Below are 19,545 nucleotides of genomic sequence, written 5' to 3'. Positions count from 1 at the left end.
AATGCACATCTTCTTGGTTCTTTCGATAAACTCACGTAGAAGGGAAATAATAAAATAATACAACATAATTACATAATTCTCACGACGTTTCGGCCACAACGCAAGCAGCCGTCAGACGCTGTCTTCTCGACAGACCTGGTCTTCACCTGAGGACGGCTGCTTGCGTTGTGGCCGAAACGTCGTGAGAATTATTTTATTATGTTTTATTTTTATTATTTTATTATGTTTTATTTTTATTATTTTATTATGTTTTATTATTTTATTATTTCCCTTCTACGTGACTTTACCGAAAGAACCAAGAAGATGAATCCCTGCAGTCACGAAAGCTTTAAATCGAAACAAATGCGTAATTCATGATCGATAACATTCGTGCAATAACAATAATCGTTAAATTAATCAGCAGTAGTAGTACGTTCATCGTGTCGTAATGATTCAGTGCAATTGGAGCGGTTGCTGTGGTTGTCAGTAGTAGGGGCACCCCCAGGGGCAGCTGTCTCTGTGCATCAGCCTGTCAGTAGTAGGGGTGGTGATGGTTGCTGCTGTGTGAGTCTAGCCTAGGGGCACCCCCAGGAGCAGCTGTCTCTGTGCATCAGCCTGTCAGTAGTAGGGGTGGTGATGGTTGCTGTTGTGTGGGTCTAGCCTAGGGGCACCCCCAGGGGCAGCTGTCTCTGTGCATCAGCCTGTCAGTAGTAGGGGTGGTGATGGTTGCTGTTGTGTGGGTCTAGCCTAGGGACACCCCCAGTAACAGCTGTCTCTGTGCATCAGCCTGTCAGTAGTAGGGGTGGTGATGGTTGCTGCTGTGTGGGTCTAGCCTAGGGGCACCCCCAGTGGCAGCTGTCTCTGTGCATCAGTCTGTCCGTAGTAGAGGTGGTGATGGTTGCTGCTGCTGCTGCTTTGTGACGTTTGCAAATATTTGGCAAATCTGGGACCAATGGCGGTGGTGCACGACGGTTCGACTCTTTTGCGAACGACGCCTCGGCAGATCTTTAACGCCCACTGCGGGCGAGGCAGATGGGCGCGTGGCAGAGGTCGCAAATGGGTTTTGATTTCTTACCCGTTACCCGTACCCGGCCGCACCAGGGTCGCAAACGGGTACCCGTACCCGTACTCTACCCGATACTCGGCTACCCGTACCCTACCCGTACCCGGCCGGGTACGGGTAGGGTACCCGATTGCGACCTCTGAGATGAAGCCATGTTGCAGGCGCGGGTGGGTTGATTCTAGGAACTTGAATTGTGAGAAGAGACAAGACGTTGGAAGATGAGTGACAAACGGTGACTCACCAGTGACTCACGGCCTACCCGTACCCGGCCGGGTATCGGGTAGGGTACGGGTATCGGGTACCCGATTGCGACCTCTGGCACGTGGCCGTGGCAGTAGTACGGGGACTCCTCTACTTGCGAGCATTCGACTTACCAACTTTTAGGGATACGAAACAAACCTGGTCAGTACGTCCAGTTGCCTGTTCGGACCGAAGAGTCGTGAGTTCAATAGATGGCAGTGGTGGCATCTACATCGCGCAGAGCCTGAAGAACCAGTGGCATCTACATCTGCAGAACGTGAAGAACCAGTGGCATCTACATCTGTAGAACATGAAGAACCAGTGGCATCTACATCTGCAGAACGTGAAGAACCAGTGGCATCTACATCTACAGAACGTGAAGAACCAGTGGCATCTACATCTGTAGAACATGAAGAACCAGTGGCATCTACATCTGCAGAACGTGAAGAACCAGTGGCATCTACATCTGCAGAACGTGAAGAACCAGTGGCATCTACATCTGCAGAAGGTGAAGAACCAGTGGCATCTACATCTGCAGAACGTGAAGAACCAGTGGCATCTACATCTGCAGAACGTGAAGAACCAGTGGCATCTACATCTGCAGAACGTGAAGAACCAGTGGCATCTACATCTGCAGGTTACACAACTTTTAAAGCCATTCCCCGTGCTTAGTGTACATGCCGTTCAACATGTTTTGAATCGACAGGAGTAAATTTAGACTTGCGAACAAATGGACTTACGAACAGACTTCTGTAACCTATTCATATTCTAAGGTTTTTTCGGTAAAGTCACGTAGGTAAAAAAATAAAATTAATAAAAGTAAAATAAAAATCACGACGTTTCGGAGGCAACACAAGCTTCCGTCTTCAGGTGGAACCGTCACAGCCACGACAGCTGTATCAAGTAAATATACGGAGTGGTATCTCCTGTAATCCCTCATTTACTTGATACAGCTGTCGGGCTGTGACGGTTCTACCTGAAGACGGAAGCTTGTGTTGCCTCCGAAACGTCGTGATTTTTATTTTTTATTTTACTTTTATTAATTTTAATTTTTTACCTACGTGACTTTACCGAAAAAACCTAAGAATATGAATCCTTGCAGTCACGAAAGCTTCAAATATAGAATTCTGGAACCTAACTTGTTCATAAGCAGAGGAGTTCCCTGTATAACGGTTCTGCACCGCAGTATTAACCAGGGCGGCCCGTCGGAATTGAAGAGTGAAGCCTCTGCATAAACACTCCCAACCATGGAGCGGGTGAAGCGCATGGTGCAAAGATGTCATAGCGGCCATGTTGCCTGGGTGACGTGGTGGCGGCCATCTTGCCTGGGTGACATCATGGCGGCCATCTTGCCTGGGTGACGTCGTGGCGGCCATCTTGCCTGTGTGACGTGGTGGCGGCCATCTTGCCTGGGTGACGTGATGGTGGCCATCTTGCCTGGGTGACGTGGTGGCGGCCATCTTGCCTGGGTGACGTGGTGGCGGCCATCTTGCCTGGGTGACGTGGTGGCGGCCATCTTGCCTGGGTGACGTAATGGCGGCCATCTTGCCTGGGTAACGTAATGGCGGCCATCTTGCCTAGGTAACGTAATGGCGGCCACGTTGCCTGGGCGACGTCGTAGCTGTCGTGCTGACAGCTGATTGGCGACGGGGGGGGGGGGGGGGGGATGATGTAACGGCTCTTACGCGAGCAAAAGTTACGATGTCACGTCGCCGCCTGAGATCGTATCTATTTGCTTGCGACTCACGACCCGTCTTCTCTTACGACATTTACGACCCCTACTACAATCATAGCCCGCCGGACTTACGACCAATCGCAAGAGAGTTTGTCTACACCGATGGGGTAGTAACGGTTGTCGCGGTAACAGCGCGGTTGAGGGCAACCCGGGCGATCAGAGAGACGGGGTCGTCTTCAGGGACACGGGGTCGTTGTCGGGGAGACGGGGGCGGTTGGCGGGGAGGCCGGGGTCGTTGCCGGGCAGGTGGGGGTCGTCGTCACGGCGATCCATCTCCTCCCTGCGCGAGCGTCGCCGCTGGCAACGGGGGCACGGGAGGGAGGGGAGGAAACAGGAGCGGTGGAAGCAGGCGCGGCACTCTGCAAAAACAACAATAACAACAACAGTCGGCAGCAACAATCGGCAACAACAATCGGCAGCAACAATCGGCAACAACAGTCGGCAACAACAGGGAATATCAACAGGCAGACTGCGTTTTGACCCTTTTATCTGGCACAAAAACTGACACCTTTATACAAGGGGTCATGTTTGCAATAACCACAACACAAGCAGTCAAAAATGCAAACAAAAAGAGTGAGAGTGGTGAGTGTGAGGGGTGAGTGTGGTGAGCACGTGGTGAGTGAGTGGTGAGTGTGGTGAGCACGTGGTGAGCACGTGGTGAGTGTTACCGTGACACTGTCGGCAGTGAGTGGTGAGTGAGTGAGTGGTGAGTGAGTGGTGAGTGTGAGGGGTGAGTGTGGTGAGTGAGTGTGGTGAGTGTGTGGTGAGTGAGTATGGTGAGTGAGTGTGGTGAGTGTGTGGTGAGTGAGTGGTGAGTGTGGTGAGCACGTGGTGAGTGTGGTGAGTGGTGAATGAGTAGTGCGTGGTGAGTGAGTAGTGAGTGAGTAGTGAGTGCGTGGTGAGTGGTGAGCGTGTGGTGAGTGAGTGGTGAGTGTGGTGAGTGTGTGGTAAGTGGTGAGTGAGTGAGTGGCGAGTGAGTTGTGAGTGGTGAGTGAGTGGTGAGTGAGTGGTGAGTGAGAGTGGTGAGTGGTGAGTGAGTGAGTGGTGAGTGAGTGAGTGGTGAGTGAGTGGTGAGTGTGTGGTGAGCACGTGGTAAGTGGTGAGTGAGTGAGTGGTGAGTGAGTGGTGAGTGAATGACTTGAGTGGTGAGTGGTGAGTGAGTGGTGAGTGAATGACTGAGTGGTGAGTGGTGAGCACGTGGTGAGCGAGTGGTGAGTGTTACCGTGACACTGGCGGCAGTGTGTGAGTGGTGAGTGAGTGGTGAGCACGTGGTGAGCACGTGGTGAGCACGTGGTGAGCACGTGGTGAGTGAGTGGTGAGTGAGTGGTGAGTGAGTGGTGAGCACGTGGTGAGTGAGTGGTGAGTGAGTGGTGAGTGAGTGGTGAGTGGTGAGCACGTGGTGAGTGAGTGGTGAGTGAGTGGTGAGTGAGAGTGGTGAGTGGTGAGTGAGTGAGTGGTGAGTGTGTGGTGAGCACGTGGTAAGTGGTGAGTGAGTGAGTGGTGAGTGAGTGGTGAGTGAATGACTGAGTGGTGAGTGGTGAGCACGTGGTGAGCCCGTGGTGAGTGAGTGGTGAGTGAGTGGTGAGTGAGTGGTGAGCACGTGGTGAGTGAGTGGTGAGCACGTGGTGAGTGAGTGGTGAGTGAGTGGTGAGTGAGTGGTGAGTGAGGGGTGAGTGAGTGGTGAGTGTTACCGTGACACTGTCGGCAGTGTGTGAGTGGTGAGTGAGTGGTGAGTGAGTGGTGAGTGAGTGGTGAGCACGTGGTGAGTGAGTGAGTGGTGAGTGAGTGGTGAGCGAGTGGTGAGTGTTACCGTGACACTGTCGGCAGTGTGTGAGTGGTGAGTGAGTGGTGAGTGAGTGGTGAGTGAGTGGTGAGCACGTGGTGAGTGAGTGAGTGGTGAGTGAGTGGTGAGTGAGTGGTGAGTGTTACCGTGACACTGTCGGCAGTGTGTGAGCTGGAACGGGTAGAGGATGTCGCTGTCTTTGTGGCAGAACTCGCAGATGAAGCCTTTGGCCTGGCACAGCTGTAGGGCAACAACAACAACTACAACAACAACAACTACAACAGCAACTACAACTACTACAACAACAACTACAACAACTATAACAACAACTACAACAACAACTACTGCAACAACTACAACAACTACAACAACTACTACAACAACTACAACAACAACAACAACTACAATAACAACTACTACAACTACAACAACTACTACTACAACAACAACAGCAACTACAACAACTACAACTACAGCAACAACTACAACAACTACAACAACTACTACAACAACAACAACAAAAACTACTGCAACAACTACAACAACATCAACAACTACAGAAACTACAACTACGACTACTACTAGTAGTGGTAGTGGTGGCTGTAGTAGTGGTGGTGGTGGTGTTGGTGGTGGTGTTAGTGGTAAGTGGTAGTTGTGGCGGTGGTTGTAGTGGTTGCGGCGGTGGTTGTGGCGGTGGTTGTGGTGGTGGTGGTAGTGGTGGTTGTAGTGGTGGTGGTGGTGGTAGTGGTGGTGGTGGTTGTAGTGGTAGTGGTGGTTGTAGAGGTAGTGGTGGCGGTGGTTGTAGTGGTGGTTGTGGTGGTGGTAGTATTGGTTGTAGTGGTAGTGGTGGCGGTGGTTGTAGTGGTTGTAGTGGTGGTGGCGGTGGTAGTGGTGGTAGTGGTGGTTGTGGTGGTGGTCGTGGTGGTAGTAGTGGTTGTGGTGGTTGTAGTGGTAGTGGTGGTTGTGGTAGTGGTGGTGGTGGTGGTAGTGGTGGTTGTGGTGGTGGTCGTGGTGGTAGTAGTGGTTGTGGTGGTTGTAGTGGTAGTGGTGGTTGTGGTAGTGGTGGTGGTGGTGGTAGTGGTGGTTGTAGTGGTGGTCGTGGTGGTTGTAGTGGTTGTGGTGGTTGTAGTGGTAGTGGTGGTTGTGGCGGTGGTTGTGGTGGTGGTTGTGGTGGTGGTTGTGGTGGTCGTGGCGGCCGTGGTTGTGGTTGTGCCGGTGGTTGTGTTGGTTGTGGCTCACCTCACAGTTGTTGACGTGGGTGAGTCCCACGTGCGCGAGCTCTGCGAGCCGCTGGGCCAGCCCGCCCGACTTGACGTGCAGCAGGTCCCTGAGCGAGTAGAGGTGGACTCGCTCACTCAGGTGGCCCGGCTCCTCGTCGAAGCGGTCCACCACTCTGACAACCACCACCACCACCACAACCATTACCACCACCACCACAACCATTACCACCACCACCACCAGCAGCAGGTCCCTGAGTGAGTAGAGGTGGACTCGCTCACTCAGGTGGCCCGGCTCCTCGTCGAAGTGGTCCACCACCCTGACAACCACCACCACCACAACCACCACAACCATTACCACCACCCTGACAACCACCACAACCATCACAACAACAACCACCAGCAGGTCCCTGAGCGAGTAGGGGTGGACTCGCTCACTCAGGTGGCCCGGTTCTTCATCGAAGCGGTCCACCACCCTGACAACCACCACCACCACAACCACCACAACCATTACCACCACCCTGACAACCACCACAACCATCACAACAACAACCACCAGCAGGTCCCTGAGCGAGTAGAGGTGGACTCGCTCACTCAGGTGGCCCGGCTCCTCGTCGAAGCGGTCCACCACCCTGACAACCACCACCACAAGAACAACCATTACAACAACCACCACAACCATTACCACCACCACCACAACCATTAGCACAACCACCACAACCACCACAACCATTACCACCACCACCACAACCATTAGCACAACCACCACAACCACCACAACCATTACCACCACCACCACAACCATTAGCACAACCACCACAACCACCACAACCATTACCACCACCACCACAACCATTAGCACAACCACCACAACCACCACAACCATTACCACCACCACCACAACCATTAGCACAACCATTACCACCACCACCACAACCACAACCATTAGCACAACCACCACAACCATTACCACCACCACCACAACCATTACCACCACCACAACCATTAGCACAACCACCACCACCACAACCACCACCACCATTACTACGTTGATGTTGATGGTGGTGATGGTGTTGGTGATGTTGATGGTGGTGGTGATGGTGATGCTGATGGTGGTGATGGTGATGTTGATGGTGGTGATGTTGATGGTGGTGATGTTGATGGTGGTGATGTTGATGGTGGTGGTGATGTTGATGGTGATGATGGTGGTGTTGATGGTGGTGATGTTGATGGTGGTGATGTTGATGGTGATGGTGGTGATGTTGATGGTGATGGTGGTGATGTTGATGGTGATGGTGATGATGGTGGTGTTGATGGTGGTGATGGTGGTGATGGTGATGGTGGTGATGTTGATGGTGGTGATTTTGATGGTGGTGATGTTGATGGTGATGGTGTTGATGTTGATGGTGGTGATGTTGATGGTGGTGGTGATGTTGATGGTGATGGTGGTGGTGTTGATGGTGGTGATGGTGGTGATGGTGGTGATGGTGATGGTGTTGATGTTGATGGTGGTGATGTTGATGGTGGTGATGTTGATGGTGGTGATGTTGATGGTGGTGATGGTGGTGATGGTGGTGATGTTGATGGTGATGGTGGTGATGTTGATGGTGGTGATGGTGGTGATGGTGGTGATGGTACCGTGTTGCGAATCTGCACGTCTTCAGGAGATTCTTCATGTGGAACAGCTGCTCACGAAGTTCCTGGAGAAAACATCATCAACATCATCAACATCATCAACACCATCAACATCATCAACATCATCAACACCATCAACATCATCATCAACATCATCAACAACACCATCAACATCATCAACATCATCAACACCATCAACAACAACATCATCAACATCATCAACATCATCAACATCATCATCAACATCATCAACACCATCAACATCATCAACATCATCAACACCATCAACATCATCAACACCATCAACATCATCAACATCATCAACACCATCAACATCATCAACATCATCAACACCATCAACATCATCAACATCATCAACACCATCAACATCATCATCAACACCATCAACATCATCATCAACATCATCAACACCATCAACACCATCAACATCATCAACATCATCATCATCAACATCATCAACACCATCAACATCATCATCAACATCATCAACACCATCAACACCATCAACATCATCAACATCATCATCATCAACATCATCAACACCATCAACATCATCATCAACACCATCAACATCATCAGCATCATCAACATCATCAACACCATCAACATCATCAACACCATCAACACCATCAACATCATCAACACCATCAACATCATCATCATCATCAACACCATCAACATCATCAACACCATCAACACCATCAACATCATCAACATCATCAACACCATCAACATCATCAACATCATCAACACCATCAACATCATCAACACCATCAACATCATCAACATCATCAACACCATCAACATCATCAACATCATCATCATCAACATCATCAACACCATCAACATCATCAACATCATCAACATCATCATCATCAACATCATCAACACCATCAACATCATCATCAACACCATCAACATCATCAGCATCATCAACATCATCAACACCATCAACATCATCAACACCATCAACATCATCAACATCATCAACACCATCAACATCATCAACATCATCAACACCATCAACATCATCAACATCATCAACACCATCAACATCATCAGCACCATCAACATCATCAACACCATCAACATCACCATCATCATCAACACCATCAACATCATCAACATCATCAACATCATCAACACCATCAACATCATCAACATCATCAACACCATCAACATCATCATCAACACCATCAACATCATCATCATCAACATCATCAACACCATCAACATCATCAACATCATCAACACCATCAACACCATCAACATCATCAACACCATCAACATCATCATCAACACCATCAACACCATCAACACCATTAACACCATCATCAACATCATCAACATCATCATCATCATCATCATCAACATCATCAACACCATCAACATCATCAACATCATCAACATCATCATCATCAACATCATCAACATCATCAACACCATCAACATCATCATGAACATCATCATCAACACCATCAACATCATCAACACCATCAACATCATCTACAACAACATCAACATCATTAACATCATCAACAACACCATCACCATCAACATCATCAACATCATCAACATCATCAACACCATCATCAACACCATTAACATCATCAACATCATCATCAACATCATCATCAACATCATCAACAACACCATCAACATCAACATCATCAACACCATCAACACCATCAACATCATCAACAACAACATCATTAACATTATCAACAACACCATCACCATCAACATCATCAACATCATCAACATCATCAACATCATCAACACCATCAACATCATCAACATCACCATCACCTCCATCAACATCATTAATACCACCATAAACATCAACATCACCAACATCAACATCACGATCACCATCACCACCACCATCACCATCAACATCACCACCATCACCACCATCAACATCACCGTCCTCATCACCATCAACATCACCATCAACATCACCGTCATCATCACCATCAATATCATCAACATAACCACCAACATCATCACCACCATCAACCTCACCACCATTAACATCATGATCAACATCACCATCATCATCATCACCATCAACATCATCATCACCACCATCAACATCACCATCAATATCACCATCAACATCCTCCTCTTCTTCCTGTGCGGTAGTACGGTGGTCGTGTGGTAGTGAGTGTGGTGGTAGTGCGGTAGTGCAGAGTGGTAGTACTGTGTGGTAGTGTGATGGTAGTGTGGTAGTGCAGGGTGGTAGTGTGGTGGTAGTGCGGTAACGTGGTGGTGGTGCTGTGTGGTTGTGCGGCGGTGGTAGTGCAGTGGTAGTGTGGTGTGGTAGTGCAGGGTGGTAGTAGTGTGGTAGTAGTGTGGTAGTGCTGTGTGGTAGTGTGGTGGTAGTGTGGTGGTAGTGCAGTGTTGGTAGTGTGGTGGTAGTGTGATAGTGTGGTGGTGTGGTGGTGGTAGTGCAGTGTTGGTAGTGTGATAGTGTGGTAGTGTGGTGGTGGTAGTGCAGTGTTGGTAGTGCGGTGGTAGTGTCATAGTGTGGTGGTGGTAGTGCAGTGTTGGTAGCGTGGTGGTAGTGTGATAGTGTGTTGGTGTGGTGGTGGTAGTGCAGTGTGATAGTGTGGTGGTGGTAGTGCAGTGTTGCTAGTGTGGTGGTAGTGTGATAGTGTGTTGGTGTGGTGGTGGTAGTGCAGTGTTGGTAGTGTGGTGGTAGTGTCATAGTGTGGTGGTGGTAGTGCAGTGTTGGTAGTGGTGTGGTAGCGTGTTAGTGTGGTGGATGGTGGTGGTAGTGCAGTGTCGGTAGTGCGGTGGTAGTGTGATAGTGTGATAGTGTGGTGGTGTGGTAGTGTGGTGGTAGTGCAGTGTTGGTAGTGTGGTGGTAGTGTGATAGTGTGGTGGTGTGGTGGTGGTAGTGCAGTGTTGGTAGTGTGGTGGTAGTGTCATAGTGTGGTGGTGTGGTGGTGGTAGTGCAGTGTGATAGTGTGGTGGTGTGGTAGTGCAGTGTTGGAAGTGTGGTGGTAGTGCAGTGTTGGTAGTGCAGTGTTGGTAGTGTGTTGATAGTGTGGTGGTAGTGTGGTGGTGCGGTGGTGGTAGCGCAGTGATGGTAGTGCAGCGGTGGTGGTAGCGCAGTGGTGGTAGTGCAGCGGTAGTGCTAGTACGTTCAGCGCTGCACGTACCCGCACGACGCGCAGGGCGCGCACCCGCGCGTACAACCCGGGGTTGACCCTAGCGACGTCACAGAGGGGGTCACCGACGGCGCGCGTGAGCAACTCTCGGCCGTGCTCGCTGACGGGGCGCGTCGAGAAGTCCCAGCGGTGCAGGACGCGTGCCGGTAGTGCACAGCGCGACCCCACGTGGCAGCAGGCGCAGAAGTAGCCACCAGAGTACTCGCAGTAGCGCACGCGGCCTAGGAAGCCTGGGGTGGGACGTGGGGGTGGGGTGGGTGGGTGGGGTGGGTGGGGGGGTGGGGAGGTGGGAGGGGTGGTGGGGGGGTGGGTGAGTGGGGGGGGTGGTGGGGGGGTGGGTGAGTGGGTGGGTGGGTGGGTGGGGGGGTGGGGGGGGAGGGGGGTGGTGGGGGGGTGGGTGAGTGGTGGTGGGGGTGAGTGGTGGTGGGTGGGGTGGTGGTGGGTGGGAGTGGTGGGGGTGGTGGGGGTGGGGAGGGGGGGGTGAGTGGTGGTGGTGAGTAGGGGTGGTGGGGGGGTGGGGGGGTGGTGGGGGGTGGTGGGGGTGGTGGTGAGTGGTGGTGAGTGGGGGTGGTGGAGGTGGGGATGGTGGTGGTGGGGGTGAGTGGTGGTGAGTGGGGGTGGGGGGGGGGTGGGGGTGAGTGGTGGTGGGGGTGGTGGGGGTGGTGAGTGGGGGAGGTGGGGGTGAGTGGGGGTGGGGGAGGTGGTGAGTGGGGGTGGTGGTGAGTGGTGGTGGTGAGTGGGGGTGAGTGAGTGGGGGAGGTGGTGAGTGGGGGTGGTGGTGAGTGGTGGTGGTGAGTGGGGGTGGTGGTGAGTGGTGGTGGTGAGTGGGGGTGAGTGAGTGGGGGAGGTGGTGAGTGGGGGTGGTGGTGAGTGGTGGTGGTGAGTGGGGGTGGTGGTGAGTGGTGGTGGTGAGTGGGGGTGAGTGAGTGGGGGAGGTGGTGAGTGGGGGTGGTGGTGAGTGGTGGTGGTGAGTGGGGGTGAGTGAGTGGGGGAGGTGGTGAGTGGGGGTGGTGGTGAGTGGTGGTGGTGAGTGGGGGTGAGTGAGTGGGGGAGGTGGTGAGTGGTGGTGGTGGTGAGTGGTGGTGGTGAGTGGGGGTGAGTGAGTGGGGGAGGTGGTGAGTGGGGGTGGTGGTGAGTGGTGGTGGTGAGTGGGGGTGGTGGTGAGTGGTGGTGGTGAGTGGGGGTGAGTGAGTGGGGGAGGTGGTGAGTGGGGGTGGTGGTGAGTGGTGGTGGTGAGTGGGGGTGAGTGAGTGGGGGAGGTGGTGAGTGGTGGTGGTGGTGAGTGGTGGTGGTGAGTGGTGGTGGTGAGTGGGGGTGGTGGTGAGTGGTGGTGGTGAGTGGGGGTGAGTGAGTGGGGGAGGTGGTGAGTGGGGGTGGTGGTGAGTGGTGGTGGTGAGTGGGGGTGAGTGAGTGGGGGAGGTGGTGAGTGGGGGTGGTGGTGAGTGGTGGTGGTGAGTGGGGGTGAGTGAGTGGGGGAGGTGGTGAGTGGTGGTGGTGGTGAGTGGTGGTGGTGAGTGGGGGTGGTGAGTGGGGGTGGTGGTGGTGAGTGGGGGAGGTGCTGGTGAGTGGTGGTGGGGGAGGTGGTGAGTGGTGGTGGTGATGGTGAGTGGTGAGTGGGGGAGGTGGTGGGGGTGGTGAGTGGGGGTGGTGGAGGTGGTGGTGAGTGGTGGTGGTGGTGGTGGGGGAGGTGGTGGTTAGTGGTGGTGAGTGGTGGTGGTGGGGGAGGTGGTGGTGAGTGGTGGTGAGTGGTGGTGGTGGGGGAGGTGGTGGTGAGTGGTGGTGATGGAGGTGGTGGTGAGTGGGGGTGGTGGTTAGTGGGGGAGGTGGGGTGGTGGTGGTGGTGGGGGAGGTGGTGGTTAGTGGTGGTGAGTGGTGGTGGTGGGGGAGGTGGTGGTGAGTGGTGGTGATGGAGGTGGTGGTGAGTTGTGGTGAGTGGTAGTGAGTCGTGGTGGTGATGGAGGTGGTGGTGAATGGGGGAAGTGGTGGTGGGGGAGGTGGTGGTGAGTGGGGGAGGTGGTGAGTGGGGGTGAGTGGTAGTGGAGGAGGTGGGGATGGTGGGGGAGGTGGTGGTTAGTGGTGGTGAGTGGTGGTGGTGGTGATGGAGGTGGTGGTGAGTTGTGGTGAGTGGTAGTGAGTCGTGGTGGTGATGGAGGTGGTGGTGAATGGGGGAAGTGGTGGTGGTGAGTGGTGGTGAGTGGGGGAGGTTGGTGGTGGTGGTGATAAGAGATTGTGGTGGTGACGTGAGGTGGTGGGTGTCACACACACACCAACTCGCACAACAACAACACCGAGGCCTACACTCCCCGCTGAGCGGCGGTGTCGTCACGGCAGCGCGTGTGCCAGGCTAGGTGCACGCGACCACTCACCGGGCTCCACACTGCGGCCGCATCCTGCACAGCGGTGATGTTGACTCGTCAGGATTTCCTTCTTCCTGTCCAGAGACACGCAAACAAACACGCCCCCCGCGTGTCAGTGTGTGTACGTGCGTGTGTGTACGTGCGTGTGTGTGTGTGTGAGTGTGTGTGTGTACGTGTGAGTGTGTGTGTGTGAGTGTGTGTGTGTACGTGTGAGTGTGTGTGTACGTATGTGTGTGTGTACGTGCGTGTGTGTGTACGTGCGTGTGTATGTGTGTGTACGTGTGTGTGTGTGTACGTGTGAGTGTGTGTGTACGTATGTGTGTGTGTACGTGTGTGTGTGTATGTGTGTGTACGTGTGTGTGTGTACGTACGTGTGAGTATGTGTGTGTGTAAGTGTATGTGTGTGTGTGTGTACGTGTGTATATGTGTGTGTGTAAGTGCATGTGTGTATGTGTGTGTGTATGAGTACGTGAGTGTGCGTGTAAGTGTGCGTGTGTGTAAGTGTGTGCGTGTAAGTGTGTGTGTGTACGTGTGCGTGTAAGTGTGTATGTGTGTGTGTGTACGTGTGCGTGTAAGTGTGCGTGTGTGTGTACGTGTGTGTGTATGTGTGTGTGTGTAAGTGTGTGTGTGTGTCTTCTCACGAGAGCTTGGGGTGCATGTGGAAGATGATCTGTGGAGGTGGCGGCTTCCACCCTCCGCTCTCCCCTTGTAAGTGTGTGTGTGTGTGTACGTGTGTGTGTATGTGTGTGTAAGTGTGTGTGTATGCGTGTGTGTAAGTGTGTGTACGTGAGTGTGTGTGTAAGTGTGTGTGTCGTGGTGACGTCACCGCCACTTAGTGGCGAATGGCGGTTGTTGTTGTTGTTGTGTGTGTGTGTATGTGTGTAAGTGTACATGTGTGTATGTGTGTGTATGTGTGTGCGTGTAAGTGTGTATGTGTGTGTGTGTACGTGTGCGTGTGAGTGTGCGTGTGTGTGTACGTGTGTGTATGTATGTACGTGTGTAAGTGTGTGTGTGTGTCTTCTCACGAGAGCTTGGGGTGCATGTGGAAGATGATCTGTGGAGGTGGCGGCTTCCACCCTCCACTCTCCCCTTGTAAGTGTGTGTGTGTACGTGTGCGTGTAAGTGTGCGTGTGTGTGTACGTGTGTGTGTGTATGTGTGTGTGTGTAAGTGTGTGTGTGTGTCTTCTCACGAGAGCTTGGGGTGCATGTGGAAGATGATCTGCGGTGGTGGCGGCTTCCACCCTCCACTCTCCCCTTGTAAGTGTGTGTGTGTACGTGTGCGTGTAAGTGTGCGTGTGTGTGTACGTGTGTGTGTGTATGTGTGTGTGTGTAAGTGTGTAAGTGTGTGTGCATGTGAATGTGTGTGTGTGTAAGTGTGTGTGTACGTGTGTGTGTGTGTACGTGTGTGTGTATGTGTGTGTGTGTAAGTGTGTGTGTGTGTCTTCTCACGAGAGCTTGGGGTGCATGTGGAAGATGATCTGTGGAGGTGGCGGCTTCCACCCTCCGCTCTCCCCTTGTAAGTGTGTGTGTGTGTGTACGTGTGTGTGTATGTGTGTGTAAGTGTGTGTGTATGCGTGTGTGTAAGTGTGTGTACGTGAGTGTGTGTGTAAGTGTGTGTGTCGTGGTGACGTCACCGCCACTTAGTGGCGAATGGCGGTTGTTGTTGTTGTTGTGTGTGTGTGTATGTGTGTAAGTGTACATGTGTGTATGTGTGTGTATGTGTGTGCGTGTAAGTGTGTATGTGTGTGTGTGTACGTGTGCGTGTGAGTGTGCGTGTGTGTGTACGTGTGTGTATGTATGTACGTGTGTAAGTGTGTGTGTGTGTCTTCTCACGAGAGCTTGGGGTGCATGTGGAAGATGATCTGTGGAGGTGGCGGCTTCCACCCTCCACTCTCCCCTTGTAAGTGTGTGTGTGTACGTGTGCGTGTAAGTGTGCGTGTGTGTGTACGTGTGTGTGTGTATGTGTGTGTGTGTAAGTGTGTAAGTGTGTGTGCATGTGAATGTGTGTGTGTGTAAGTGTGTGTGTACGTGTGTGTGTGTATGTACGTGTGTGTGTATGTGTGTGTGTGTAAGTGTGTGTGTGTGTCTTCTCACGAGAGCTTGGGGTGCATGTGGAAGATGATCTGCGGTGGTGGCGGCTTCCACCCTCCACTCTCCCCTTGTAAGTGTGTGTGTACGTGTGTGTGTGTGTACGTGTGTGTAAGTGTGTGTATGTGTGTGTGTGTGTACGTGTGTGTGTACGTGTGTGTGTGTATGTGTGTGCGTGTAAGTGTATGTGTGTGTACGTGTAAGTATGTGTGTGTATGTGTGTGTACGTGAGTGAGTGTGTAAGTGTGTGTACGTGTGTGTGTATGTGTGTAAGTGTACGTGTGTGTGTGTGTGTGTCTTCTCACGAGAGCTTGGGGTGCATGTGGAAGATGATCTGCGGTGGAGGCGGCTTCCACCCTCCGCTCTCCGCGTGCTCATCGGCAGACGTGGAGCCCAGGCACAAGGCCTAGAGACACAGACAAAGGTCCCCCGTGTAACCTCTCACAGTCAGTGGGGCAGCGAGTCAGGATGTTGACGGAGAGCAGATGGAGGAATCTCATGAGCTGTGAGGATCTTTGACGCAGATGTGCAGCGGGTTACGAGAGTGAGTGGGTCAGCGAAGAGAGTGTGTGTGTGTGCGTGAGTGTGTGAGTGAGTGTGTGAGTGAGTGTGTGAGTGTGTGAGTGAGTGGGTGTGTGCGTGAGTGTGTGAGTGAGTGTGTGAGTGAGTGTGTGAGTGTGTGAGTGAGTGGGTGTGTGAGCGAGTGAGCGATTGTGAGTGAGCGTGTGAGTGTGTGAGTGAGTGTGTGAGTGAGTGTGTGAGTGTGTGAGTGTGTGAGTGAGTGGGTGTGTGAGCGAGTGAGCGATTGTGAGTGAGCGTGTGAGTGTGTGAGTGAGTGTGTGGGTGAGTGTGTGAGTGTGTGTGAGCGTGTGAGCGAGTGAGTGAGTGAGTGAGTGTGTGAGCGTGTGAGTGAGTGGGTGTGTGAGTGTGTGAGTGAGTGAGTGTGTGAGTGAGTGTGTGAGTGTGTGAGTGAGTGGGTGTGTGAGTGTGTGAGTGAGTGGGTGTGTGAGTGTGTGAGTGAGTGAGTGTGTGAGTGAGTGTGTGAGTGTGTGAGTGAGTGGGTGTGTGAGTGTGTGAGCGATTGTGAGTGAGCGTGTGAGTGTGTGAGTGAGTGTGTGTGTGAGTGTGTCAGTGAGTGAGTGGGTGGGTGGGTGAGTGAGTGAGTGAGTGTGTGAGTGAGTGAGTGTGTGAGCGAGTGATTGAGCGAGCGAGAGTGAGTGTGCGGGCGAGTGAGCGAGTGAGCGAGCCAGAGTGAGCGTGCGAGCGAGCGTCCGTGCGTGTGAGCGGAGTGAGCGAGCGTGCGAGCGGAGCGTCCGTGCGTGCGAGCGGAGCGTGCGTGCGAGCATAGAAGTGAGCGTGCGAGTGAGTGTGCGAGTGTCTGAGCGAGTGAGCGAGCGTAGGAGTGAGTGTGCGAGTGAGTGTGCGAGTGAGCGAGCGTAGGAGTGAGCGTGCGAGTGAGTGTGCGAGTGTCTGAGCGAGCGAGTGAGCGAGCGTAGGAGTGAGTGTGCGAGTGTCTGAGCGAGCGAGTGAGCGAGCGTGCGAGTGAGTGTGCGAGTGTCTGAGCGAGCGAGTGAGCGAGCGTAGGAGTGAGCGTGCGAGTGAGTGTGCGAGTGTCTGAGCGAGCGAGTGAGCGAGCGTAGGAGTGAGCGTGCGAGTGAGTGTGCGAGTGTCTGAGCGAGCGAGTGAGTGTGCGAGTGTCTGAGCGAGCGAGTGAGCGAGCGTAGGAGTGAGCGTGCGAGTGAGTGTGCGAGTGTCTGAGCGAGCGAGTGAGCGAGCGTAGGAGTGAGCGTGCGAGTGAGTGTGCGAGTGTCTGAGCGAGCGAGTGAGCGAGCGTAGGAGTGAGCGTGCGAGTGAGTGTGCGAGTGTCTGAGCGAGCGAGTGAGCGAGCGTAGGAGTGAGTGTGCGAGTGTCTGAGCGAGCGAGTGAGCGAGCGTAGGAGTGAGCGTGCGAGTGAGTGTGCGAGTGTCTGAGCGAGCGAGTGAGCGAGCGTAGGAGTGAGCGTGCGAGTGTCTGAGCGAGCGAGTGAGCGAGCGTAGGAGTGAGCGTGCGAGTGAGTGTGCGAGTGTCTGAGCGAGCGAAGTGAGCGAGCGTAGGAGTGAGTGTGCGAGTGTGTGAGCGAGCGAGTGAGCAAGCGTGCGAGTGAGCGTGCGAGTGAGTGAGCGTAGGAGTGAGTGTGCGAGTGAGTGTGCGAGTGAGCGAGCGTAGGAGTGAGCGTGCGAGTGAGCGTGCGAGTGTCTGAGCGAGCGAGTGAGCGAGCGTGCGAGTGAGCGTGCGAGTGAGTGAGCGTAGGAGTGAGCGAGCGTAGGAGTGAGTGTGCGAGCGAGCGTCCGTCCGTGCGTGCGAGCGTCCGTGCGAGCGAGCGAGCGAGCGTAACGTTGCCCAGACGACCCCCGGGTCACCTGCTGTCCCAGCAGCGCGTGGCCGATGCGCTGCGCCGTGGCTCCGGGTAGCCGCAGCCTCTGCAGGTGTCTCAGCAGCTGCGTGGCCACAGCCCTCGCCGAGCCACGGCTACAAGGGAGCGGCAGCCTGGGCACCGGCACAACAACAACATCAACAACAACAGGCGAGACGGAGAGGGGCACGTGTAGCAGAGGTCGCAACCAGGTATCACCCGATACCCGTACCCTACCTGACCACCCGTACCCTACACGATACCCGGCATCCCGTACCCAGTATCGGGTACGGGAAGCCTTGTTGCAGGCGCGGGTGGGTTGATTCTAGGAACTTGAGTTGTGAGAAGAGACAAGACGTTGGGAAATGAGTGACAATCACGGTGACTCACCAGTGACTCACGGCCTACCCGTACCCGTACCTGGCCGCACCAGGGTCGCAAATGGGTACCCGGTACGGGTACGGGTACCCGTTTGCGACCCTGGTGCGGCCGGGTACGGGTACGGGTAGGCCGTGAGTCACTGGTGAGTCACCGTGTGTCACTCATTTCCCAACGTCTTGTCTCTTCTCACAATTCAAGTTCCTAGAATCAACCCACCCGCGCCTGCAACATGGCTTCATCCCAGGCGTCGCAATCAGGTACCCGATACCCGTACCCTACCCGTACCCTACCCGATACCCAGCCGGGTACGGGTAGGGTACGGGTACGGCCGGGTACGGGTAGGGTACGGGTACGGGTAAGGAATCAAAACCCGTTTGCGACCTCTGCCGTGTAGCCTCCTGTACGCAAGCGCTGCTCGCTAGTGGAGCGATGCACAGAGACAGCTGCCACTGGGGGTGCCCCTAGCCTAGACCCACACAGCAGCAACCATCACCACCCCTACTACGGACAGGCTGATGCACAGAGACAGCTGCCCCTGGGGGTGCCCCTAGGCTAGACCCACACAGCAGCAACCATCGCCACCCCTACTACTGACAGGCTGATGCACAGAGACAGCTGCCACTGGGGGTGTCCCTAGGCTAGACCCACACAGCGGCCCCCTCTACAGGCAGCGGACCGGGAGTGCAGTTTCCTCCTCTGAAAAGATGATGGTGGTGGTGATGGTGGTGATGGTGGTGGTAGTGGTGGCGGTGATGGTGGTGGTGGTGATGATGGTGGTGGTGGCGATGATGGTGGTGGCGATGATGGTGGTGGTGGCGATGGTGGTGGTGGTGATGGTGGTGGTGGCGATGATGGTGGTGGTGGTGGTGGTGGTGATGGTGGTGGTGGCGATGATGGTGGTGGTGGTGGCGATGATGGTGGTGGCAAATATGGTGGTGGTGGTGGCGGTGATGGTGGTGGTGGCGATGATGGTGGTGGTGGCGATGGTGATGGTAATGATGGTGGTGGTGATGGTGGTGATGGAGGTGGTGATGGTGGTGGTGATGGTGATGGTGGTGATGGTGGTGGTGGCGATGATGGTGGTGGTGGTGGTGATGGTGATGGTGGTGATGGCGGTGATGGCGATGATGGCGATGATGGTGATGGTGGTGATGGTGGTGATGGCGATGATGGTGCTGGTGATGGCGATGATCAGTACTCACATAGCCAAGAGGTCGGGTCCTGACATCACGCGACTCCGTGGGCCTGCCCAAAACGACACGCGTGACACACACGTGACACACACGTGACACACACACAGTGACACACACACAGTGACACACACACAGTGACACACACACAGTGACACACAGTGACACACACACGTGACACACACGTGACACACACGTGACACACACACAGTGACACACACACAGTGACACACACACAGTGACACACAGTGACACACACACGTGACACACACGTGACACACACGTGAC

The 19,545-nt window shown here is 53.9% G+C and overlaps 1 protein-coding gene across 2 annotated transcripts in view; it reads right to left on the bottom strand.

The window, feature by feature from the left end:
• Positions 1 to 1,777: 1,777 nt before the first annotated feature.
• The window catches only part of LOC144952448 (run domain Beclin-1-interacting and cysteine-rich domain-containing protein-like), a 44,320-nt gene continuing 26,552 nt past the window's right edge, over positions 1,778 to 19,545 (bottom strand). The window contains exons 9-17 of one of the 2 annotated variants that reach the window (XM_078882857.1): positions 19,270 to 19,312; positions 17,694 to 17,820; positions 15,600 to 15,700; positions 13,216 to 13,280; positions 10,841 to 11,079; positions 7,656 to 7,717; positions 6,040 to 6,193; positions 4,947 to 5,040; positions 1,778 to 3,376 (exon numbers count right to left, since the gene is read on the bottom strand). In XM_078882857.1, the coding sequence (XP_078738983.1) occupies positions 3,174 to 3,376; positions 4,947 to 5,040; positions 6,040 to 6,193; positions 7,656 to 7,717; positions 10,841 to 11,079; positions 13,216 to 13,280; positions 15,600 to 15,700; positions 17,694 to 17,820; positions 19,270 to 19,312 (1,088 nt within the window). In that variant the 3' untranslated portion in view covers positions 1,778 to 3,173. The remainder of the gene's footprint in view (positions 3,377 to 4,946; positions 5,041 to 6,039; positions 6,194 to 7,655; positions 7,718 to 10,840; positions 11,080 to 13,215; positions 13,281 to 15,599; positions 15,701 to 17,693; positions 17,821 to 19,269; positions 19,313 to 19,545) is intronic. The other variant, XM_078882858.1, reaches the window with a different exon arrangement.

This window comes from Lampetra fluviatilis, chromosome 67, assembly GCF_964198595.1.
Source record: "Lampetra fluviatilis chromosome 67, kcLamFluv1.1, whole genome shotgun sequence".
Classification (NCBI taxonomy): domain Eukaryota; kingdom Metazoa; phylum Chordata; class Hyperoartia; order Petromyzontiformes; family Petromyzontidae; genus Lampetra; species Lampetra fluviatilis.
Note: the sequence above shows the minus strand (reverse complement) of the source record. Positions and strands in the feature narration are given on the sequence as shown.